This window comes from Mchenga conophoros, linkage group LG9 (genome assembly GCF_057382185.1).
Source record: "Mchenga conophoros isolate Kocher_MC1m ecotype Shallow Benthic linkage group LG9, M_conophoros_male_GT1.1, whole genome shotgun sequence".
NCBI classification, from domain to species: Eukaryota; Metazoa; Chordata; class Actinopteri; order Cichliformes; family Cichlidae; genus Mchenga; species Mchenga conophoros.
The window spans coordinates 14,523,301-14,548,352 of record NC_140534.1 but is presented as its reverse complement, the minus strand read 5'-3'; the positions used below and the strand labels follow the sequence as shown (position 1 = coordinate 14,548,352).

At 43.3% G+C, this 25,052-nt stretch overlaps 3 protein-coding genes across 3 annotated transcripts in view; 1 reads left to right on the top strand and 2 right to left on the bottom strand.

Moving 5' to 3' along the window:
* The window catches only part of LOC146567009 (uncharacterized), a 435,082-nt gene that overhangs the window by 140,915 nt on the left and 269,115 nt on the right, over positions 1 to 25,052 (bottom strand). The gene's annotated exons all lie outside the window — the stretch shown is intronic.
* On the top strand, positions 8,513 to 10,613 carry LOC146567031 (uncharacterized). The gene is made up of 4 exons (XM_085285916.1): positions 8,513 to 8,813; positions 9,071 to 9,194; positions 9,319 to 9,397; positions 10,377 to 10,613. Exons 1-4 carry the CDS (start codon positions 8,735 to 8,737, stop codon positions 10,410 to 10,412), a joined length of 318 nt encoding a protein of 105 aa, XP_085142042.1. The 5' UTR covers positions 8,513 to 8,734; the 3' UTR covers positions 10,413 to 10,613.
* LOC146567030 (uncharacterized) lies at positions 21,447 to 23,276 on the bottom strand. The gene is made up of 4 exons (XM_085285915.1): positions 23,139 to 23,276; positions 22,513 to 22,645; positions 22,212 to 22,284; positions 21,447 to 21,721 (listed from the first exon to the last, which is right to left on the bottom strand). Exons 1-4 carry the CDS (start codon positions 23,215 to 23,217, stop codon positions 21,686 to 21,688), a joined length of 321 nt encoding a protein of 106 aa, XP_085142041.1. The 5' UTR covers positions 23,218 to 23,276; the 3' UTR covers positions 21,447 to 21,685.

Genomic DNA, 25,052 nt, shown 5'->3' with positions numbered 1-25,052 from the left:
TGTCTTCAAGATGAGATTGATGTCAAATTCTAATAAAAGTATTTAAAAGTCTGATTTGTTTCATTAGTCTGTGTGAGATTATTTATTATTTGCTGTCAGGATTTAAAGTGACAACACAACACTAACTGTCATAGTTAATGTGGGGAGGTACCCAGGGGCAATTTTAGACCATTTTGGGGGTGCTTCAGCAACCGCAAAATGAATCAAAGCACCCCCAAAGATTTCTTACTTTTTTGACAATATTTGCTGTTTGTGTGACACACTACTAAAAATATAAAAAGCATATAGTACTTGGTTGAGATGGAACATTTTAACAACAAAATTATAGATAACCCTCCCCCCCGCAAAGTGGTTTGTTCCAGCTCACCTCTCCCCTACTCTGGCTCTAGTGCCTTTCTGCCAGAGCGATGGTGGCTGAGACGCAGCAGAGCGGAGGTGTAAGTGCCTGGCCTAAAACATGTTGGCTGCATTTAACCTTCAGTTACTCTTTATATAGTTAGGTAGGAGTCAGTCCATGTTTCTTTTTAGCTGAAAAACATTACACCCCATGTTTGCTGCCCTACAATCCGTCCTGCTCTGTAGTAAAATCAGCAACATATGACCGTCCTGTTGCTCCCATTGAAATTTATACAGCCTATTTAAAATCTAAAACTTATAATTGTCCGCAGCCTTCTGTTGTTACCACTGTCCTGTTTGAAATGGATACTAACTAGCTAACTTACTGGATGCCCATTAACCTTATAACTCCTGTTGTGTGTGTGCGTGTGTGTGTTTGTGTACAGAGAGACAGCCAGGTTCATAATGGATATAAGGAAGTTTTTTCAAAAAAAGGAGCCACATTCAGGTAAAAGTGTAAAATCAAATGATCCGTCAAACAAGAATAATGTTGGATCAGTGTTTCAATGTTTATCTTTTATTAGATGTTCGTGTGGTTTGGTTATTTGCCTTTTGGTTGAAAGTACACTGAGAGAGGACTTTTTGTTAGTGATCATAATAGTATTTTTTATATCCATCCATCCATCCATCCATCCATCGTCATCCGCTTTGTCCGGGGTCGGGTCGCGGGGGCAGCAGCCTAAGCAAAGAGGCCCAGACCTCCCTCTCCCCAGCCACCTCCTCCAGCTTGTCCGGGGGAATACCAAGGCGTTCCCAGGCCAGCCGAGAGATATAATCTCTCCAGCGTGTCCTGGGTCTGCCCCGGGGCCTCCTCCCGGTGGGACATGCCTGGAACACCTCGCCCAGGAGGCGCCCAGGGGGCATCCTTGTCAGATGCCCGAACCACCTCAGCTGGCTCCTTTCGATGTGGAGCAGCAGCTGCTCTACTCTGAGCCCCTCCCGGATGGCCGAACTTCTCACCCTATCTCTAAGGGAGAGGCCAGCCACCCTTCGGAGGAAGCTCATTTCTGCCGCTTGTATCCGCGATCTCGTTGTTTCGGTCACTACCCACAGCTCGTGGCCATAGGTGAGGGTAGGGACGTAGATCGACCGGTAAATTGAGAGCTTCACTTTTACACTCAGCTCCCTCTTCACCACGACGGACCGGTGCAACGTCCGCATTACTGCAGCTGCAGCCCCAATCCGTCTGTCGATGTCATGAACCGAAGTTCCGAGCGCAGGCAGGACCCAGTAGCAGAACACACACACTAGGGTAGGAGCGAATAAAGAAAGTAATTTTTATTGCAACTAAAGGTGTCCCGTGAGGGTAGCCAGAAAAACAACGTATGAAACCAGAAGAAACCGAGGGACCGCACAGGGAACGGCGAGAGCGGGGCTGTGAGAGGCTGTAAAACAAAAAGAGAGACAGATTACTGGGGTGCGGAAAAAAGGCAGCATACGAGGGAAGGTGGAGTGTGCGTCTCACGGTGATAGCCGGGCCGAGTGAACCAGAGGGGGGTGGAGCTCCAAAAGGGGTCGAGACGGCGAAGCTGAATGTGAACCAAATCTCAGGCGGACAGGTGGACAGGCAGGTGGCTCGAAAACAAAAACACGCCGAGTTGTGATCTGGGTACACAGGGAAAAAAACAGTGTTAGGTCCGATGGAGAGTTTGTCATACGAGTTCTTTTCCGCAGGCGTACGTTACCGCTGAGAGGCGACTACGGACTGGCGTGGAGCAGCAGGTAGGGCAGGATTAAATAGTCCACCTGGTGATCGCCTGGGATGGGATGCAGGTGTGGGGTTAGCAGCCACGCTCGTGGGCGTGGACATCCCAGCAGCACCCCGGACGCCGGGCCGCGGACCATGACAGTCGATCTCCGGCTCCCTTCTCCCATCACTCGCGAACAAGACCCCGAGATACTTGAACTCCTCCACTTGGGGCAGGAACTCATCCCCGACCCGGAGTGGGCACTCCACCCTTTTCCGGCTGAGAACCATGGCCTCAGATTTGGAGGTGCTGATCCTCATTCCCGCTGCTTCACACTCGGCTGCGAACCGTTCCAATGCGAGCTGGAGGCCTTCACCCGATGAAGCCAACAGAACCACATCATCTGCAAAAATCAGAGATGAGATTCTGAGGCCACCAAAGCGAAAGCCCTCCGCCACTTGGCTGCGCCTAGAAATCCTGTCCATAAAAATTATGAACAGAACCGGAGACAAAGGGCAGCCCTGGCGAAGCCCATCACCCACCGGGAACGAGTCCGACTTATTGCCAGCAATGCGAACCAAGCTCTTGCAACGGTTGTATAGGGATTGAATGGCCCGTAGCAATGGGCCAGACACCCCATACTCCCGCAACACCTCCCACAGGACACCCCGAGGGACACGGTCGAATGCCTTCTCCAAGTCCACAAAACACATGTAGACTGGTTGGGCAAACTCCCATGCACCCTCAAGTATCCTGGAGAGGATAAAGAGCTGGTCCAGTGTTCCGCGACCAGGACGAAAACCGCATTGTTCCTCCTGTATCCGAGGTTCGACTAACGGACGAACTCTCCTTTCCAGCACCCTGGCATAGACTTTCCCAGGGAGGCTGAGGAGTGTGATCCCCCTGTAGTTGGAACACACCCTCCGGTCCCCTTTCTTAAAGATGGGGACCACCACCCCGGTCTGCTAGTCCACAGGTACTGCCCCTGATCTCCACGCAACATTGCAGAGGCGTGTCAACCAGGACAGCCCTACAATGTCCAGAGCCTTCAGGAACTCGGGGCGGACCTCATCAACACCAGGGGCTCTGCCACCAAGGAGTTGTTTAACTGCCTCAGTGACCTCGCCCCCGGAAATTGGCGGGTCATTCCCCTCATCCCCAGACTCTGCTTCCTCCTCGGAAGACGTGTCAGTGGGATTAAGGAGGTCCTCGAAGTATTCCTTCCACCGCCTGACAATTTTCTCAGTCGACGTCAGCAGCGCTCCGCCAGCACTATACACAGTGCAGGTAGAGCACCGCTTTCCCCTCCTGAGACGTCTGACGGTTTGCCAGAATCTCTTCGAGGCAGTCCGACAGTCTTTTTGCATGGCCTCTCCGAACTCCTCCCACACCCGAGTTTTTGCTTCAGCCACTGCCCGAGCCGCATTCCGCTTGGCCTGTCGATACCTGTCGGCTGCCTCCGGAGTCCCACAGGCTAACCAAGCCCGATAGGACTCCTTCAGCCTGATGGCTCCCTTCACCTCTGGTGTCCACCATTTGGTTCGGGGATTACCACCACGGCAGGCACCCACCACCTTGCGGCCGCAGCTCAATGCAGCAGCTTCGGCAATGGAGACGCTGAACATGGTCCATTCGGACTCAATGTCCCCAGTCTCCCTCGGAATGCTGTTGAAGCTCTGCCGGAGGTGTGCGTTGAAGATCTCGCGGACTGGGGCCTCTGCTAGATGTTCCCAGCACACCCTCACTACGCGTTTAGGTGCACCAGGTCTGTCCAGCGTCCTCCCCCGCCACCTGATCCAACTCACCACCAGGTGGTGATCAGTTGACAGCTCAGCCCCTCTCTTTACCCGAGTGTCCAGAACACATGGTCGCAGGTCTGCTGATACGATTACAAAATCGATCATCGACCTACGGCCTAGAGCGTCCTTGTGCCACGTGCACTTATGGACACTCTTATGTTCGAACAAGGTGTTCGTTATGGCCAAACTGTGGTTAGCACAGAAGTCCAATAACAGAGCACCGCTCGGGTTCAGATCAGGGAGGCCGTTCCTCCCAATCACGCCCCTCCAGGTCTCGCTGTCGTTACCCACGTGAGCATTGAAGTCTCCCAGCAGGACAACAGAGTCTCCAGGTGGAGCACCCTCCAGCACCCCCCCAAGGGACTCTAAGAAGGCTGGGTACTCTGAACTGCCACTCGGCACATAAGCGCAGATGACAGTCAGGACCCGTTCCCCGACCCTAAGGCGCAGGGAACAAACCCTCTCGTCCACCGGGAAAAACCCCAACGTACCGGCAGCAAGCCGAGGGGATATTAAGATACCCACCCCAGCCCGCCGCCTCTCACCAGGGGCAACTCCAGACTGAGACAGAGTCCAGCCCCTCTCCAGGAGACTGGTTCCAGAGCCCAAGCCATGTGTAGAGGTGAGCCCGACTATATCTAGCCGGTACCTCTCAACCTCACGCACTAACTCAGGCTCCTTCCCCACCAGAGAGGTGACATTCCATGTCATAAGGGTCTTATGAATCGCTCTTTGTCTGGTCCCTCACCCAGGGCCAATTTGCCATGGGAGACCCTACCAGGGGGCAAAAGCCCCCAGACAACATAGCCCCTGGGATCCCTGGGACACACAAACCCCTCCACCACGATAAGGTAGCGATTCAAGGAGGGGAGTATTTTTTATATATTAATTTAATTTTAATTACATTTTTTATATATTAATTTAATTTTTCATCTAATTGAATACAATCTATTTGTGTATGATTGTCAGTCCAAAGAGGGAGAGAGGAAAGAGGGGAACGTGAGGAGAAAGTACAAGGTCAGCAAGAACCAGATAAGGAAACAGACAGGGAACAGTGACAGGCACAACAGAAACTGTTAAACTGACAAAGAGAAAAAACCTGATTTTACTCACACAATCTGGAAGTTGTGTTCTCCCTATATTAAAGCTGCTGTACAGAATCTGCAAAACAAACTGGGTTGAAACATTTTTGAGCCTCTTTAACAACATTCCAACATAACATTATCATTGATCGGGCAGACTAAAATTAATTATATATTTTTATGTGTTTCAGCCACAACTCTACTAAAACCTCAGCCAGTAATAGGTAGGCCAGCTTTTGGACCGTCCAGTTGTCTGTATGACTGCTGCAGTACGTACATCACATTTGCACATTATCAGAAAGAGCCAAACAGCCCTGGTGGAGTGAGAAGCTGCAAAGAGAAGCAGATGCTCTGTTTATATTCTACAAATGTTTTAAGCTTGTTTCAAAGATTCTGTACTGCAGCTTTAAATGTTTTCCAAAAGCACACATACACTTATCAGTGTTTCTCAAACTTTTTACAGTGTGGACCACCTGAGAAAATGTCAAGCTCTCCTAAGGACCACTATGAAAGCATGAAACTCATAAATCTTACAACACAAAATTAGTATCTGCGATAAAGATTTTTTTCTTCCATTGTATACATTCTACCACAGGCAAATTTGCCTCCATTTTTATATTCTCTTTTTTTTTTAATATTTTGTAATAATTTATTTGTAATAATTTATTTTGTTTTGGGAGTGTTTTTTTTTATGTATCTGTATTATATTATACATACGCATTAAAAGTGAATCTCTGTCCAAAAAATGCACTCAGTTTACTTTTTTACTCACTATGAGCATCACTTATTATTCCCCCCCCCTCAGTAATTAAGGTTAGGAAATTTTTTTTTTATTCCAATCCATTCTTCTTTAGCAGCATTTAAATAACCTTTATCTGATTTGATGGTTTTGTTACAGACTTTTCAAAAAATCTTGATGATTTTAAGAATCTTATGGCTTAATAAAGAAATTTGCAGACTTGCACAGAGATGGTAAAATTACGATGACTGATAAAGGAGACTAAGACAACAGACGATGAGGACAGGGAGGATGCAGGGACCGAAAGAGACAGGGAAGAAGTCTCATTGTGACGAGTAAAGTGTATCTCAGCTGGCCGGGCAGCTCTCTGGGTGCTCAGCCCCCCCAAAGCTCTGATCCTAGAATCGCCCCTGGAGGTACCCAAACACAGACATCAGAGGCCTGTACAAAGCAGGATGATTCAGGCTTATTTAGTTAACCCTGCGTTCTCTGTGCAACCAAAGTGCTTCACTGTTTATCAGCGTACATCACCATGGTAACTTATGCTCCTCTCCTTGCACCTTTGCCCCTCCCACTACAGTTGCCAGCAGAGGAGATGTAACAGACTGGGACATCCTCACTTTGGAAACTTGTCTTAACGTGATGCCAGTTAAAAGTAACCTTTTCTGAATCATACCCACTGAATGAAACCAGTTATACTTCAAGAGTGCCTCACTTTCCCACTTTCTATTAAAGGTATGTTAGGAACTGTGACATCTTTCAACATGGAGCACTGTTGCTAATACCCTTTCTTGGTCTGTGATTTCATGTTGCTGTAGTGTTCTGTGTTTATGATTTGCTATATTCTGAGTTTTCCTATTCATGCGAATGCATCCCATAATCTCCAAAGTTGCCAGAAACACCTTACCAAGGAGGTGTCTTAGTCAGCTGCTCAAACAACCTCAGTTCTTTCTGTTAGATGTGGGCACTATCAGTTTTGCTGTGAACACCTCCTGAATGATCTGAGGATGAGTCCAGACACCTATTAGACAAAGCTCGTTTCTTCTGCTTTAAACTATGATCTACTCTTTCTAGTCCTCCTTGTCCTCCAGGTGTTGATCTCTGCCATCCCTCTCTATCAAGTGTGTCTGTGTATGATTAATACATTTGAGTTTTAGAGAGTTTTACATTTGCAACACATTCCAAGAGGATTTGGACTTTATAAAGGAGCTTTGGATGAGCTTATCTTGGAGAACTGGGAAAAGTATGCAGTTGAATAAATGAACCATCTGTCTGTGAGTCCTTGCATCAGGAAACAACAAATCTGTCTCCTGAGGGACAATCCTTTAGGTTCACTTTCTCTGTTTCATTAGTTACAATAAGACTTATTGAAATTTAACCATTTTAGTTTGTCAGTTCTGAATCTCTTGGAAACCCCCCGAATAACAGATCTCACACTCAATCACTACCCACAACATGTGGCCAAACGTGAGGGTAGGAACATAAATCAGCCAGTAAATTAATCGCTTTGCTGTCAGACTCTGCTCTGTTACCCACAAACAGAGTAGCACACACAGTCTAACTCAGCACTTCCTTCTTGCTTGCTTTCTCTTCTCTTGCAGAGTCTGATTTGTGATGTTATACACTTTAAGGCTGAAACTGATTTTTAGAAGCTGTGACACACTGACCTCTCACATGAAGTCAGGAAGACTGCTCTCAGACCCACCTCTGCTAGTTGTACACATTAGTGGTTCCGATCAAACAGATGATGTGAGTTAATCTTTATTTTTTCAAATCTTGATTTTGTCCCAGGTGAATGTCTTGTCTCGTACTTCAGCTAGAATAGAAAAAAAGACACAAAGCTGGAGTTATTCTGTGTCTTTGCTGCACAGCTGCCTCTTCTTCTCTCATCCTCTCCCTGTGCCCTGTGTTCCTCTGTCAGTTGTCATGTTGTGACCTCAGCAATTTTTAGACAAGAGAGAAGATTAATTTTATTTCGATGTGGAGCAGATGGAGTGAGTTCCTCCTGAATGATCTCTGAGTCTGAGTCCAGAAACCCTTTTCAGCTGCTTGAATCCATGAATCATTGATCTTACTCCTTCAGTCAATACTCAATACTATGGCCCCAACTTGTGGCCATAGGTTAGGGTAGGAACATAGAACTCCGCTCTCTCCTTTGGATCAATTGGATCCCAACTACACTTCACTTTCCTCTCTCCCGATCTAGCTCTTTTTCTGGTGTAGTGTGCACTCTGGTAAATGATTTTAAGTTTTTAAGGCTTTAATTGGATAGAAGGCATGACACGCTGTGCTCTTACATGCTTTATAGATTTTTAAAATTAATTTTAAACAGCAGTTTTCATGGCAGCTCTGTGCAGTTGGTGTTGTCTTACGGACAGAAAACTGGCGGCCTGATTTACTCTGTAAATGTATACTTTTAAATGAGCTCTATCTGTAGTCAAAAAGTTACAAAAATGTCCACTGAACATGTAACTTTAACTGTAGGGTGGTGTACTGAAAGGAACAAACCTAAAAAAGGATAGACAATAAGAAAATCCCTTTCATTGGAGGCTTTGCTACAACCACACAGTCAAGCTTTGGATTCTGCTGTTCAAAGCTAAAAATGTGGATCTGAAAAACCCTTCGATGATAACTCCTATTTGGTGAAGAAATAGGTCAAAGTTCAAGGTCCGGCCTACTTTGAACAGCACGTAGTCATTGAGCTAAAATGAGTACATGCATGGATTGCACATCAGCCACAATTTATCAATCTAGCTATGAGCGTGATGACGAGTAAGAGGTGATGATGGCAGCATGTGGCCAGTTTGAAGAAAGGAGAAGAAAACAACAAACGTGAACATATAAAGACATGAAGAACACACAGTGGGAGTGTTTGTTGCTGTACATCATTTCCTCAGAATACCTGCTCAATTTCCACATTTCCTCTTTTTGTGACAAACTACAGTATATAAGATCACACAAGCGTCAGCCTAACAAACTTGCTTAGAGCACTGATCCAGAGTCAGATTTGGCGCCTTTCAGCTCGTGAAGATGTGTCCGACTCTCTCCATCAGCCGCTGGATTTTCCTGCGCTGTCTGCCTGTCGTGATGCTCGTCTCTGTGCAGAAAGGTACAGCTCTTCTTTTAATGGTGTTTGCAGTGTTTTCGCTATATAGAAGGAAACACTATCTTTATTGTATCTCAAACTTTAATGACACCAGAGAGATGTTTAATATTGTTTTGAAAATGATCAATGTCTTTCAGGAACATTTAATAATCATGAATAATAGCAGTATTCCTAATATTTGTTGAGTTCATTTCATACTTACAATAACACTCGTGTCATGTCATGCTGATTAAGCTCATTGTTGTTCTCTTTTCATGCAGCCCATTCCTCAGCTCAGAGTTTGGATTTGCCGTGCTGCCACAAGGTCATCACCCAGGAAGTAAAGACAATCCAAAGTTGCTTTGAACAAAAACCACGCTATCGCTGCAGGCAACACGCCTTCCTGTGAGCAAGCCTAGATTTAAACACAACTCAGAAATTTTCCATGTTAATAACGAGTACATTATACATGTTGCACTGAGACACTGATGTAACAACTTGTTTCAATTGTTTGTGTTTCTGCTTTTAGCATCATCAACAAGCGGCATAAAAATAAGATATGGTGCATTGATCCAAATTCTGAGTGGCTCAAAGACAAAATAGAGAAGGTGAGTCAAAGGTGACATCGCTCAAAGTGACTCTTCTGCAAACAAGATTACTGGATTGAGTTCCACTAAAGGAAACACCCGACTAAACTAAGTTGCCAAACGTCCATCTTCCATCATAGTCAGCACGATACGTTGACTACAGTGAATTTATCACTGGAAAATCCCCTCCCGTCTAGTTTAGTCGCTGCGTCTTTCAGCTGCCTCAAATCTCTCATCTCGCGGTTGAATGAACTCCAGCTCCATCATCTCAAACTGTGCCTGGTGACAGCAGACGTTCTTTTCTGGAAATCCACTGGGAGCTACTGGTTTGGGCCGCTCTAACCAGGACCTGCAGGAGAGCTGGTGTCACTATGCACACGAGGTTGGCGACTGTCACCAACTGTATCCCAGCATGGTGGAGGTGGAGTTCAACTATGGAATTAGGAACTAACTAACAAGGCAGCTGATTACTGCTGTTACGTCTTGTCACAAAATGTTTACAACATTATTGGTTAATTTATAAGAGGATTTTTTATATTAAAGTACATATTTTCAAGTTAAAGCTTTTATTACCCACTTGACTGTGGGTCAGTAAAAGCACTCCACTTATGTAAAAGAGTACGTAGTGACTGTTGTGCTGAGCAATCATCGGGTGTCATTAGCTGCAGCCATTTCATAATAAATCTGCACACCCACACTTTCCAACACACTGTTTCTTTCTCTAAGAAAAATTAGCTATTTTTAGATTTGGCCACAACTGCTGTGGCTCATCCAGTGAAGTCAGTGTTTTATAAAGAGATATGGGATGAAAGGAAACCTCCTCTAAAAATGTAGGAGGGGGAAGCCACTGATTAGCCTCTGCTGGTGTGAAACTGATGGATGATAATGTCAGACTCCCACTGTGAAGTAACATAGAAAGACAAAACTATAGATCAGCCTAACAGACAGTAATAATAAAATATTTCTAACTGTAAATATTTCTCTGTTTTCTTCTCCACAGGGAGAACTGAAATGTCCTCCGGTGATAAGTGTATGAAGCAACAATGAGACCACAAAACATCAGAGCAAAGACAACATTTTGTACTTATTTAATTGTAATTCTTTTTGCAGATGTATTTATTTATTTATTATGTAAGTTATTATTTTAGCCTTTAAGCGATCAACATCATTCCTAATTTGTTGTAGATGACAGTAATAAAAGTTGTTCTTTGTGACTCTAAATAAATATGGATCATGTTTAAAGTAAAATCTAATGCAGTTTGGTGATTCTTTTCTGGGCGGCAGTGCAGAGAAATTTCTGTTCTGACTCAGTGTCACATTTCTTTCAAATTGTTAACATGTAAAATATAACAGGTAGAAATCAGTTCATAACAGAGCTGAGGCAAAACCATTATTTTTATTAATCCTTACAAATAATATTAACGAAAAGCTGATAATGAAAGAAAACTTTCACGTAAGAGGAAACTGAGGAAAAGTGTTGCTTTGGATCATGTATCATGATGTGCATTTATGAGGACACTGGAACATGAACCCTGTATCTGTATAGGGTGACCTGATGTCCCTTTTTAAGCGCAGCTGCACAACATTTTATGTCCCCCTGTCCCACATTTTGACCGACTCTGCAGGACATGCACTTTCATAAGGTCTGGCTTTAGTCAGTGCAACTGAATGGAAACATTTCTTATACTTAAATGAAGTTTAGTCTGTCTAATTCTATACCCACGGAGACTCACAGGGAAAGTCACGAAAGTTACACGCTGTGCAGATTTTGGTAAATATGATGGAAATGAACACAAAGAAAATGATGCAGCAATATAATCTGAGAAACTGAGGGAAAATATGATGTGATGTGACATTATTTGGTTTTTTTTTTTTTTTTTTTTTTTTTCACCTTTTATTGTTCATTTTATTTTCACTTACTGAATACGGGACAGACTTGACTGGGGGAAAGAAGGGGAGAAAGAAAGAGGGAAAGAGAAACAGCTGAGAAGAGGGACGGGGGAGAAGGGCAAAAGACAAAAACCAACAGAACGGGCAGAGAAAAAAAAATGCATATATCAATCACCTGGATCACCTGCTGAGAAAGAAAAAAGAAAGCAAGCAGAAGAGAACAAGAGTAATAGAATAAACAACATCACAATGATATATGGGAATATGACAGTAAATACTAAATGTTAAACATTATTGTGCAGCACATAAGATCAACAGAACACAGTGTGCTTTGAGGTAGGAGCCAAAAAGGGTGTAGTTTGTGGGTGTGATCACCCGTGTGTACACCTGTGAGCATGGACGCGCTTGTTTTTTGTTTTTTTAAAAGGTTCCTTCATGTAATAATCTGCTAGAGGGTGTGGGGGGGCCACAGCCCCGTCCTCCAGGGCGTGAAGCAGGTGTGGAGGAGATCAAAACTCCAGACATCCAGAGGCCCCCAGAACACAAGAGACCAAGGAAGACCAACAGAGGGGCAGCTGCGCCACTGTCCCGGAAAGAGCTGAGGAGAGTCCCAGATGAGGGCTCACTCAGCAGCCGCGGAGCAGAAGCCAGGGGGAGTTGCAGTGACGCGCCCGTGAGCTCCGCCGGCAGCCAGCTGCGCCTGAGTGACCGAGCCCCAGGCCGAGAGGCCGGGGGCACCCCACCTCCGAAGGGGCCCGAGCGAGCCCCAGGCTCCAGGCCCCGATAAGCGGCCGCCAAGGAGTGAGCCGGTGTGTACCTGGACGCCCATCCCCAGACACAAAGAACCACCAACACACCGATGTCTGAGGGGGTCCGCCACTGGCAGGGGAAGTGGTGGTAGGGGGAGATAGGCCTCCAAACCTTGGAGGGCCTGAGATGTCCCCAGAGAGGTGGCGCCTGACAAGGCTCCACACTCCAGACCGCAGTCGGACGGCCAACTCCTCCTCCTAGTCCTAGCCCCCCTGCTCCAGCAGGTCGCAGAGAACGGGGGTGAGAGAAGACTCCGAACCTCCCTCCACCCGCTCATTGTAATGTTGATGCATGTGTGTTCTAAGGTGCATTTAAAACCCAGGAGGGCTTGGAGCTACCTGCCAGAGAGCAGCAGGTAAGCGCATGGTCCCTCCTGCTAGCCCTCAATGTCTACGTGTATTTAAAATTGAGAGGTGGGCAACGATGCCAGGGGTGGGGTGTACACCCTGATGGTACTTTGGACTCCGTGTATCGTGCCCACCCCCAAGATCCTATATGTATGTGTAATGAGAGTGTGAGTAATGTGAATGTCTAAGTTGTGGGATGAAATTGAGGCAGAGGCAGCCAGAAGGGGACAGAGGGGGGGGGTAGCCTCCTTTGCACCCTGGTGACATACCCCTACTCCAAGGCCCTGCATGTGTGGGTGGTTGTGGTGGAGCGGGAAGAGGGAGGCAGCTGGAGATGGGGAGGGAAGGAAGGAAGGGAGGGGCAAGTGACCCCTCCCTGGGGCCAGCTCCCCCGCTGACCCCAGTAGGCACCCCCATACTCCGCGACCCGCCAGGGAAAGGGGGCCCAGGCCCATCCAGACCGGGCCCAGTGCAGCAGCGCCGCCCGGCCCCACAGAGCCCGGGACAGTCCACCCAACCCCACCACAGAGAAAACTGCACCCACCCCACCATCCACTCATCTTCCAGACTACATAAGACAATAAACACCCAGGCTGAGATCTTCCTCCACCTCTCCTGTATCTCCCCCTCCTGCAGAGGCAGCTCCTGAGGAGAGGAAAGCTCCTGCAAGATGTGACAATCTCCCCCACCAGTTGAAGAGCCCCCCAGGTGGCTCGACGCACCGGCGGCACCCTGCTCCAGGGCTGGGCCCCCATGCACCCACCCGCCCACAACCCCGGCAACACACCAACCAGGACCCAAGCCCCCGAGGCCCGGTCCGGGTCCCAGCCCAGAGACGGAGCGCCCCCAGAACCTCACACCCATCCCGGACCCACCCAGGGGCAGCCAGGCTACCAGGTCAGTAACCCACGTCCGTCAGCACAGACCCTCCCCTAGCCCCGCTGCACGCAGCCGCGAGGAAACAGTCACCAGAGAGCCAACAGAGCCCCTAACCGGACATGACCGCTACCCCGGGTTGAGCCCCCCAAGGAAGATGCCTCCGGGGAACCCCCCGACGCCCTAAGCCTGTCCCTACCCCCACACCAATCACAACAGTGAAGGCGGGACCAAACTATGACCCCCCACCCCCACTAGGTGATGGAGCTGATCAAAGGAGCCCAGAGCAATTGATCTGATGTGGTGGCAGAGGCTGTATCAAGACTAATGTAATCTAATAGATAATTTCTATATTGGTTAGAATTAAGATTATTTTTATTTTTCCAGTTCATGAGGACTGTTTTCTTGGCTATGCATAGGGCAGTGAAAACCATATGGGCGATATTCTTTTCTGAAGTGACATTATCTAAGCTGCCCAACAAACACACTAAGGGGGAAGTTGGAATGTTACATTTCAGACACTTCGATAAGTCTTCACATATCTCGCGCCAAAACTTCTGAACTGGTGGACAGAACCAAAGAGCGTGGATATAATTGTCCGGTGAATTGGTTTGGCAGTGTGAGCAGTTGTTGGTAGACGTAAAGCCCATCTTGAACATCCGATGACCTGTATAGTGTACTCTATGTAATATTTTGTATTGAATTAATTGAAGACTGGGATTTCTAATTAGATGAAAGGTTTTTAAGCAAATCTGAGACCAGAAGTTTTGGTCTAAGTTAACTGATAAATCCGCTTCCCATTTTGCAATAGGAAGTGATATTGATTCATCTGTTTTAGAAAGCATTCTGTATATTTTGGATAGTAATTTGGGGGGTTTAAGAGTAAGAAATTGAACCACACTTGGTGGTGTTTGTAGTTCAACTTGACCCGGTTTAAATTTCTTTTTTACTATGGATTTAATTTGTTGATATTCTAAAAATCTTTTCTTGTTGATCCCATATTGTGTAACTAGTCCGTCAAATGAAATAAATTCTGTTCCTTCTAGTATATGTTCTAAATATTTGATTCCTTTATCACTCCAATCTGAAAAGTTTATCATATTATTGTTTTGTAATATGTCAGGGTTGTTCCAGATAGGTGTACGTTTGCATGGGATTAATGAAGACGCCGTCAATTTTAGAAACTCCCACCATGCTGTCAGAGAAGAGCTGATGTTGATGCTTTTAAAGCATTCATGTCGTTGGATGTTTGAGCTGATAAATGGTAGGTCTGAGATCTCTAGTTTATTGCAGAGTGCTTGTTCTACATCTATCCAAGGATCATCTAAGAGGGTGTGTTTTAGCCATCCTGAGATAAACTGAAGCCTGTTGGCTAAGAAGTAGTGCTGAAAGTTAGGCAGTTCTAGTCCTCCTTTATCCTTGGTCTTTTGTAGTGTTTTTAAGCTTATACGTGGGGGTTTATTTTTCCAAAGGAATTTGGACATACATGAATCTAGAGATCTGAACCAATCTTGTGGCGGTTTAGTTGGGATCATTGAGAATAAATAATTTATTTTTGGTAAGACCATCATTTTTATAGTGGCGACCCTTCCCATGAGTGATATGGGTAGACATTTCCATCTAGCCAGATCATCTTCTACCTTCTTTAAAAGTGGGATATGGTTTAATTTAGTTAGATCTGCAAGCTTGGGAGAAACATTAATACCTAAATATTTTATATTTCCCGATTGCAGTGGTGTAGAAGAGGAATTATGGAAGGAGCAATTAATCGGTAGGACTGTAGATTTTGACCAGTTAATTGAGTAATCTGATATTCTTGCAAAAGAGTTTATCAATTCAATCACCCCAGAGATATTGGTTTGTGAATTTTGGAGAAAGAGTAACACATCATCCGCATAAAGGCTGATTTTATGTTCCACGTTCTTGCATTTTATGCCCTTAATTACTGAATTCTGTCTAATTGCTGCTGCTAGTGGTTCAATAAAAATTGCAAATAGTGAAGGGGAGAGTGGGCATCCCTGCCTGGTGCCCCTCAAGAGACAGAAGCTGGAGGATGTCTGGTCATTTGTTCTAACACAAGCTGTTGGGGAATTATATAATATTTTTAACCAGTTTATGAAAGAGGATCCAAAACCAAATTTGTGTAAAGTTGCAAATAGAAATTTCCAGTTAACTCTGTCAAATGCTTTTTCTGCGTCTAAAGAGAATATTGTAGTTTCTAGGTTTTTACTGTATGAGTAGTCTATCAAATTAAGTAATCTACGTGTATTTGTTGATGAGTGCCTACCTTTTATGAAACCAGTTTGGTCAGGATGAATTAAGAGGGGGGTTATTTTCTCCAGTCTCTTTGAGAGAGCTTTGCAGATTATTTTAAGGTCTACATTTATAAGGGATATTGGACGATAGCTTGAGGGATATACAGGGTCTTTGCCTGGTTTTAGCAGGAGATTAATGTTTGCAGAATTCATATTTGATGGAAGTCTGCCCTTTTCTTTAATTTCCAACAACGTTCTGTAGAAAACTGGTGCTAGAATCGACCAGAATTCTTTGTAGAATTCTGCAGGAAAGCCATCTGGACCTGGAGCCTTATTATTGTGCATACTTATCAGGGCTTCCTGGAGTTCACCTGGTGTCAGTGGTGAATCCAGTGCCATTGCTTGAGTGTCTAATAATTTTGGAAGAGTTATGTTGTCCAAAAACTGATCAATTTCTTTTTTAGATGGGTTTATTTGTGGTGAATACAACGTTTTATAGAAATCCCTGAAAATGTTGTTTATTTGTATCGGATCATATAATGTGTTCCCAGATGAATCTTGAACAGCACATATAGTTGTTTTTTCTTTATTTATTTTTAGCTGGTTTGCTAGAAATTGACCGGATTTATTACCATGTTCATAATTTTGTAGGCGTAGTCTTTGTACTAAGAATTTTGTTTTTTTATCAATTATCTCATTTAATTCTAGTTTTGTTTTGCGTATTTTGTTCAATGTTTCCTGATCTTGGTGGGATGCGTAGGCTTCTTCTAGTGATTTGATGTTTTTTTCTAATTCCTGAATATTTTTGTTTTCTTCTTTCTTTTTGTGTGATGAGAAAGAAATTATTTTACCTCTCATCACAGCTTTCCCTGCTTCCCATAGAACAGAAGCTGATGTTTCGGGAGTGTCATTATAGTTCAAATATGAAGTCCACTCTTTTTTAAAATATTTAATAAAGTCTTCATCTTTAAGTAGTGATATATTAAATCTCCAGTTTTTTCTTGGCGTAGTATTATTCTTGTGCATTAGTGTTAAAGATACAGGACCATGATCGCTGACAGCTATAGGGTGAATCTCAGTGTCTGAAATGTCGTTCAGCAGTGAGCTGCTGACCAAAAAATAATCCAGACGAGAGTAGGAGTGATGAACATGTGAGAAAAAAGTATATTCCTTACTGGTGGGGTGAAGGGAGCGCCATGCATCGCAAAGACCAAAGTCGCTCATATACTGTTTGATTATATTTGTGGACTGCCAATTACGCTGAGTTCCCGCTGTATTGAGCCTATCCATGTCTTCATTTAGTCCAAGGTTGAGGTCACCTCCAAGAACAAGTGTGCCATCTAAGTGTTCAGAGAGTGCACTGAAAAAACCGTGAAAGAATGAGGGATCATCAACATTTGGACCATATACACTTGCAATACATAGCTTTTTATCACGTATAGATAGTTTAATGATTAAGAATCTGCCCTCTGGATCTATAACTGTATCGAGTACTGTGAAATTAATATTTTTATGTATTAAAATTGCTGCTCCCCTTTGTCTAGAATTATAACAAGCTGAGAACACATTAGGAAACTCAGGTGTTTTAAGTTCATTCGAACCTCTAAGAGGTCTGTGGGTCTCTTGTAATAGGACAACATCTGCCTGTAGTTTTTTGAGTTGGTTAAATATTTTTAACCTCTTTTCTCTGGAGCCAGCTCCATTTATATTCCATGTAATGAACCTCAGTGTACCCATAGATGTTTGTGTATAACTAGGGATGTATGCTGTGTGCGTTGCTTAGACAGGTGGAGAGAATACGTCACTTGTTCATAAATAAAGAGAAGGAGAGAGAGAAAAAATGTGTGGCGAGATGCTCCCTGAGTCTGACTTTGTGTATGCATAGTTACTAATATGAGTAGGCTTGGCTTAAGTGTGTGTGTATCTTATATGACTGTGTGCGCTGTCTGACTGATGTAAATGTGCTGCCGTTGAGCGCATGGTGCGTATGTGTCGAAATAAAGGATGTTTGTGGATGAGTGTCGAAGCAGGTGATCGAGGCAGTGAAAGGAATAAAGAAAGAAACCAAGGACAGGGGTGAGCAGCATAAAACCAAGAGGGGGAAAAGAGAGGAGGAAAAAAAAAAAAAAAAAAAAAAAGAAGAAAAAAAAAAACAGAAACAAAACGTAAACATTCCAATTAAATCACTGACGGAGAGTGACGGTGTTAATTCTGCTATGAAATCACACTTTAAGATGCGATTTGATACTGGTAAGTTAAACAGATGTTAATGCAAGTTAGTGTGAGTGGATAGGGAAATGGTGTAGCTGATTCTTATCTGGTGTGAGGTTAATACAGCCACGGAGTGATGTTGGGGTCGCGGTGGAGCTGTCCGTCCACGTACAGCCGGTCCACAGCGATGACAGCGCGGGAGCCCTTCTGGATGAAGCCGCGTCGGATTGGGAAGAGGACCCTGCGTCGTTCCAAGATCTCTTTGGGGAACTGGTCGTTCACGCTGAAGTCCGTTCCTTTTAATTCCCTGCCGCGGCTTTTCACATGTTGCTTTTGTTTGAAGTGGCCGAATTTGGCCACGATAGGACGTGGTCTTCCGGCCGTAGCCCGAATGGGGCCGAGGCGATGTACCCGATCGAAGACGATGTTCTTCACAGTGTCCTCCGGCAGCTTCAGGTGGGTTTTGATGAAGCTTTTTACCGTGGTCTCCGCGTCCTCTCCAGCGGCTTCTGGAATACCAGAAAATACCAGATTATCACGCATGCTACGAGCTTGTAGATCAATAACTGTTTCTTTTATTTTTTTATTTTCTCTATTGAGCTGGGTAACATTATCTGTGAGACATTTCACCGACTCCCTTAGCGTGGCATTTTCAGCAGCAAGCGTTTCCACCTGCTGCTGGCTGTACTCCAGGGATTCTCGCAAGCATTTAAATTCTCGGTGAAGAATCTCCACCAAGGACAGCCTTGCGTCGAAACTGGACAATCGCTTGTCGATTGACTCCAATATGTCGGCAATATCTTTGCCGGCTGGCGATGTTGAGCCGGGGGAATCTGCCGGGCGTTGTCTTTTCGACGACGGCGTCTCAGCTTTGGCCGGGGAAGCTGCACACGGGGTCTTCTTCATCACGAGATCCTGAAAGCACTGATCGATGTAATCTTGGAGAGTCTCTAAACTCTCCTTGTTGTTCTCCAGGGTGTTGGAGATTATTTAGACAAATAGTGTTAGTTATAAGACAATTGATAAGTGTATTTGGTAATGCTGAAGCTTAAATGAATTTGTTCAAATCTAAACTACCATTTGCTTTAATTTTCCGCCAAAATCTCCGGCGTCTGACGTCAGTTACAACATGAGTCGCTTACCTTGTCCGTCACTTCCGTCACTTACTCACCTGCCCCTTTGTAAGTCATACTTGGCTAAAAATTGCTAAAATATACAGAAATGGCTAAAAAAGGCATGTTGATCTATGGATACATCATTACTGAAACCCAAAGACTGTTACCAGGCAGAACAGCTGAATAAAATACAGCCTATTGTGTGAGATCATAACAACAAAGTTTAGCCTCCTTTTCTTCCTGTTGTATTGACTTAGCAAGAGAATTTAAAACATTGCATTAAAATATAAGATATTTGACAGCCTCCCTGCTTTGGTAATGTGCTGTTGTCCCACACAAACACTGTGTTTGTCCCACATTTAGTTTATTCATCAGAGTCAAAATGAAACCTTATGAAGGATTCATCTTACATCCCTTCATTAAATTGTATATAAAATAAGTAAATAAGTCAACAACTAAAAACTTTGAAGAGGTCAGATGGGAAGCTGTTGTCAGATTTATCCAGTTTGATGTTGAATGATGGAGGCGTTATGATACCAGAGGTGTCTGTGGCTCTAAAGCTGAGGTAACATCCCGTCTTGCCAAAACGAGTCTAAAATATTAGAATAAAATATGTGATTTTACAGTGACATCACAACAGAAGCTACATTTTCTTGCTGACCAGTCAGGTTATGGTTTTAATCTGTGTTATGCTGCCGACAAAATACACCAACATGTGATGTCCATAACTCGCATTAGAAATTAAATTTGTTTCTTCACTCGTTCATATGTTTTTCATCACCACTACCGTTGCCATGGCGCTCATTGTTGGCTGTGCAAAGTCATTTCTTGTGGAAATTCAGACACATTTGGTCCTGTGTGTATTCAAGCTGTGTCATGAGATGTTTCAGAGGTGAAACATGCAAAGCTTTACAAGCTCAGGTCTGCAATGACTCTATTTATAACATGTGTATTAGTAAAACCACTGTCAGTCGCACACCTCTGATGTCAGAGCTGACATGGTCTCTGAGGTCAGTGAACTAGCTGATCGGTTATTTATAACTCCGGTGTTTCTGTCACTGCTGCAGACAGTAAGCATAGAAATACAGTGAATCATCAATACAAAGGAAAAAGAGAGTCACCTTTCTAAATTGATCATTTATTCTCAGTAACAACTTTTAACATGAGCCTGAAAATCAGCATTTTTTATTTTATTGATGCTTCTCTGTGGTCACAGTTTCATCTTCATCCAGGAATTCATATCTGTGTTTGTAGGAGATGCCTTTAGGACACTGTAGTTCTCCCTGTGGTGTAGAGAGTGAGAGAGGAAAGCAAAAGTGGAGAGAGAGGAGAAGTTGTAGTTAGATAAACTGAAGCACTTGGTTCATTTATTCCAAGCAAACACTGTTATCTATCTGCCTGCACTACTTCTTGGTTGGTTTTTCTTACAGACCAAGAAATTTCATATTTTTGATTCTATCACAACTTGTTTTTAACAGTAAAAGAAGAACTTCACTATGTTGGAAAGCGAGGTAACATTTCGGACATGTGCACAGCTTTTAATAACTACTTCTCTACAGTGCTTGATGCCAGTAAGGGTCTTGCAGTGGCGTGGTGGTTAGTACTGTTGCTTTATAGCAAGAAGGTCCTGGCCTCAAATCCAGGACTGTCTTTCTGTGTGGAGTTTGCATGATCCTGGTACTCCAGCTTCCTCCCAAAGACATATATATGGTGCATGTTTCTGGTGATTCTAAATTGCCAGTAAGTGTTGATATCAGTGTAAATAGTTGTCTGTGTCTCCTGTGTTGTTAAATAACAAATCTGCTGCATTGCTGTGAGACAAATAACACCAGCTGCTCGATTATTTTGTCCCTGACTACCTGTCATGATGGTTTGTTCCTGCCCCTATCGTTACATAAAAGAAAAAACAAACCCAAATATCTCAAAAGGAATTGGCGGGTGTGCTGGAGGGTGAGAGAAGAATTTCACAGCACATGGTGTAGTTCTTGTTGTGAAGAAAGACGGGTCCATCAGTTCTGTATGGATTGGTGCAAGATGAATGAAGTGTCACGAGTTGATCTTTAACCTACACCCCGGGTCAACAAGCTCCTGAACTGGTTAGATACTGCTCACTATTTTTTTTTTTTTGCGTAAGAAGGACTAAAGCAAACATTCATAGCACATCTCCTGATCTGTGTAAATACGTTATCCTGGAATTTAAAAATAGTTTGACTCAATGGGCAAAAAACTGGGACATCAGAGAAACACATATCAGATACAGGCCTCATCATACATAATGTGCTGCAATTTTAATTATAATTGGCTGAATTAGATGTAATTATGCCTCGTGTTACATGAACTATATAAAAAACTATCCCTAGTTTCTTCTCACATGCAAGTTTCCCTTCATTATCAGCATTCTGTGTTTTGATAAATTATGCTTTTACTTTAACTCCTTTATTTATTTATTTCTACCTGTAATGCTTTGAAATCCTTAGAATTTGAAAGAAATGTGACACTGAATCAGAACAAAAATCCCCGCTGCACTGCCACCCATCATTCATGTCAAAGAAATTACAACAACCAGTAGATTTTAATATGCTCCATATTTATTTATTGTCCAATACTATTGATTTTATTTATAGTCACAAAGAACTTTTTATTACTGTATTCACAATAAATTAAAATAACATCAATTGCCCAATGTGGAAAAAACATTATGAATAAATATGCATAAATATATATAAAATTTATTAATTATTTAAAAAAAACATAATTGTTGTCTGCAGCTTCTTTACGCTGATGTTTTTTGGTCTCATTGTTACTTTATTCACTAATCACCGGAGGACAGTTCAATTCTTCCTGCAAGAGAAGAAAAAAGATAGAGTCAAAACAGAAGTTTTGAGGGCTTGTAATGTTTTATTGGTACAGTTTCTTTCAGATAGATCGATTATAGGCGATCTTTCCACTGAAAGATGACTGTCTGTTATCTGAAGGAATTTTGGTTGAAAAGGTTTTTAATACTAAACGTTCCAGTGGTAGCTAGGAGTAAAGATGGCAGTAAGAATTCAACAATCTATAACGTGTTTAAAAATGATTTAAAAGTGAAGAATGAGGGGGTCTTTGGAAATTTTAATGACTGCATTGAGATTTGAGGCAGCTGAAGACTCGGCACTACAGCAAGTAGCTCAACTATGAGGGAAAGTATTGTTCATTAATAAATGTTAAATAACAAATGCAAGTACAAAAGTATGGCACTTCTGATTAGTCGGATTAGTACAACATGATCCAGTAATATACATTTCATTTGTTTGAAGAAGAGTAACTTTGTGTAACGCCATGCCTTACTCACCTTCTCTATTTTGTCTTTGAGCCACTCAGAATTTGGATCAATGCACCATGTTTTATCTTTATTGTCTTTTATCCTAAAGAAATGTGAAAGAGTTAAAAATTTTTACATATATGCCTTGAGACACTAAGTCTTAGTTTTCCTCTCTCATTCTTATCAAAATCATGCATCATCTGTTATTTTACAGATTATCTGGTAATACATCATCTATGAGTACATCTATTCACTACAAAGCCTTTAAAGAGAGCTAATCATGATTACATATGGAAAATATTTGACTTTGTTTGAATCACATCTTGCTCACAGGAATGCGTGTTGACTGCAGCCATAACGTGGTTGTTGTTCCAAACAACTTGTGATTATCGTTATTTCCTGGGTGATCACCGTACGGCAGCACGGCAAACCCAAACTTCGAAGTGAGAAATGGGCTTTATAGTCTGGGACAAAGAGAAAAAAAAGGACACGTATGAGATTAAACAGCACGATAAAACTTGGAATAAATTTACAGCAAACTAATTAGGCCTATGCAGTAATTTAATGTAAATTTGTCTGTAAAAATATATATTGTAACTAAAATATATTGTAACTAAAATAATCTCTATCAACTCTAGATCCTTTATATGTCCACTAATTTCTATCAGCCACCTTCAAAAAGAAAAAAACAAACAGACAACTGAGCAAACAAGAGCAAGGCTTCTCCTCAGAGAAGTTCAACCTTTTCAAAGTTTCAAAACCTTCAGCTCCTTATTTATCTCAAAAGATTTATTTAATTGCTATTTATTGAAATGCTGTGTTGAGGATGTTTTTAGTCACTATAAAATAAAATATTAAATATTTTTCTGGTTGGATTACCATCTGTACTGCAATAATGATAGTTTTTCATTCTCGATACTTTAAACACTGCAAACACCATTAAAAGAAAAGCTGTACCTTTCTCCACAGGGACGAGCATCACAACAGGCAGACAGAACAGAAAAATCCAGCGGCTGATGGAGAGAGTGGGACTCATCTTCACGAGCTGAAAGGCGTCAAATCTGACTCTGGATCAGTGCTCTAAGCAAGTTTGTTAGGCTGACACTTGTGTGATCTTATATACTGTAGTTTGTCACAAAAAGAGGAAATGTGGAAACTAAACAGGCTATTCTGAGGAAATGATGTACTAAGAAACACAACCACAGACAAACACTCCCACATGGTGTCTTTCATGTCTTATATGGAATTTATTTTGGGAAAGTAGTGGTTTAGTAGTTGTGTGTAGTTACTCAAAGAGTAAGATTGTGGATTGTGAGAGGAACAAGGAGCAGGAGGGAGCTTCCTCTGAAGAATGTGGGCTCAGCCTTGGAGGTCATTCAGAGGGTTTCATAGAGGGTATTCAAAGCTCTTCACTTGTTTTGTCATCTTGTTTACTTGAAATTTCCAATAATTTTAAGTACACTTTTTTTTTCTTCAATTTGTCACAATGGGGTACTGGATGCTTTTAGAGAACTTTTGGAATGCTCCTTGATGCATGCTCAATCATCCAGGTAAGTAAATCTCCAAAAGTTGATTCTGTTCATCTGGACGTAGCGTTTTTGTGGGAGAAACATTTTGTCACTCATCCAAGTGACTCCTTCAGTCTCAGCTGACTGCAGGTTTCCTAAATCTTATAAACAGTACATTTGCATAATGACTGAAACCAGCCCAGTGAAAGAATAAAGGGCTGGGAGGTCAGTTCCTTAATCTTAATTATGCAAATTCTCATGAACATTGATCAACAACCACTGACCAAAACCCACTGACCAAAGACCACTGATCAATGGCCATGAGTACCATTCACAGAGAGTTAGGGAATGGCTGTAATCACAGCACTGTAAGATGGCAAAAGATGTACCCTTAGCCCCCCTCCTCGATTTATAGATGGTCTTTCCCTTTTCACATAAATGGCCTCCTTGACTCCGCCCTCAAACCAGCGTTCCTCCCTGTCCAAGATGTGTACATCCTCATCATTGAAAGAGTGTCCACTGGCCTGTAGGTGTAAATAGACTGCAGAGTCCTGGCCTGACGAGGTAGCTCTTCTGTGTTGTGCCATCCGCTTTGCCAGAGGTTGTTTGGTTTCCCCGATGTATAAATCCTGGCAATCCTCCTGCCACTTAACAGCGTACACTATGTTACTCTGTTTGTGTCGAGGGACCCGATCCTTGGGGTGGACCAATTTTTGGTGCAGGATGTTTTGGGGTTTAAACGCCACAGAGACCCGGTGTTTAGAAAAAATGCGTCTCAACTGCTCCGATACTCCTGACACATATGGGATCACTACAGGTTTTCGCTTAGGCAGCGGTTGTCCTTCTTTCCTGGATCGGCTGGAGCTTTCTTTAGGTGCCTTTCCAGCTTTGACAAAAGTCCAGCTGGGATAACCACATTCACTCAGGGCCTTCTTGATGTGCTGTTCATCTGCCTCCCTGGCCACTGTGTCAGTGGGGATGGTGTCCCACTCACAGTCTAAGAAGGCTAACCTGACACTTTTCATATCCTCCCTGGTGAATTTGATGTGTCGGTCCACCGAGTTAATGTGATCTGTGAATTGTGGTACGTCCTCAGATTTTATTTTCACCCAGGTGTCATCCACATATCTGGTGGTGTTCCAGAGTAGGATAGCAAAGCCCTCTTTTCCACTTCTTCCATGTATAAATTGGCTACGATGGGTGAAACTGGGGAGCCCATGGCACACCCATGTTTCTGCCTGTAGAACTGACCCTTGTATGTGAAGTAGGTGGAATGAAGACACAGTTCCAAAAGCAAACACACTTGGTCGATGCTTAGAGTGGTCCTGTTGCTGAGGTTGGGGTCATCCTGTAATCTCTTACG

Excerpts from the sequence above, each read along its gene's own strand:
- LOC146567031 (XM_085285916.1), top strand. The coding sequence starts at position 8,735 with ATGTGTCCGACTCTCTCCATCAGCCGCTGGATTTTCCTGCGCTGTCTG. Across the intron at positions 8,814-9,070 it reads GCTCGTCTCTGTGCAGAAAG|CCCATTCCTCAGCTCAGAGT; the intron begins GTACAGCTCTTC and ends CTTTTCATGCAG. Across the intron at positions 9,195-9,318 it reads TGCAGGCAACACGCCTTCCT|CATCATCAACAAGCGGCATA; the intron begins GTGAGCAAGCCT and ends TTCTGCTTTTAG.
- LOC146567030 (XM_085285915.1), bottom strand. The coding sequence starts at position 23,217 with ATGAGTCCCACTCTCTCCATCAGCCGCTGGATTTTTCTGTTCTGTCTG. Across the intron at positions 22,646-23,138 it reads GCTCGTCCCTGTGGAGAAAG|ACTATAAAGCCCATTTCTCA; the intron begins GTACAGCTTTTC and ends TCTTTGTCCCAG. Across the intron at positions 21,722-22,211 it reads TCAAAGACAAAATAGAGAAG|GAAGAATTGAACTGTCCTCC; the intron begins GTGAGTAAGGCA and ends CTTCTCTTGCAG.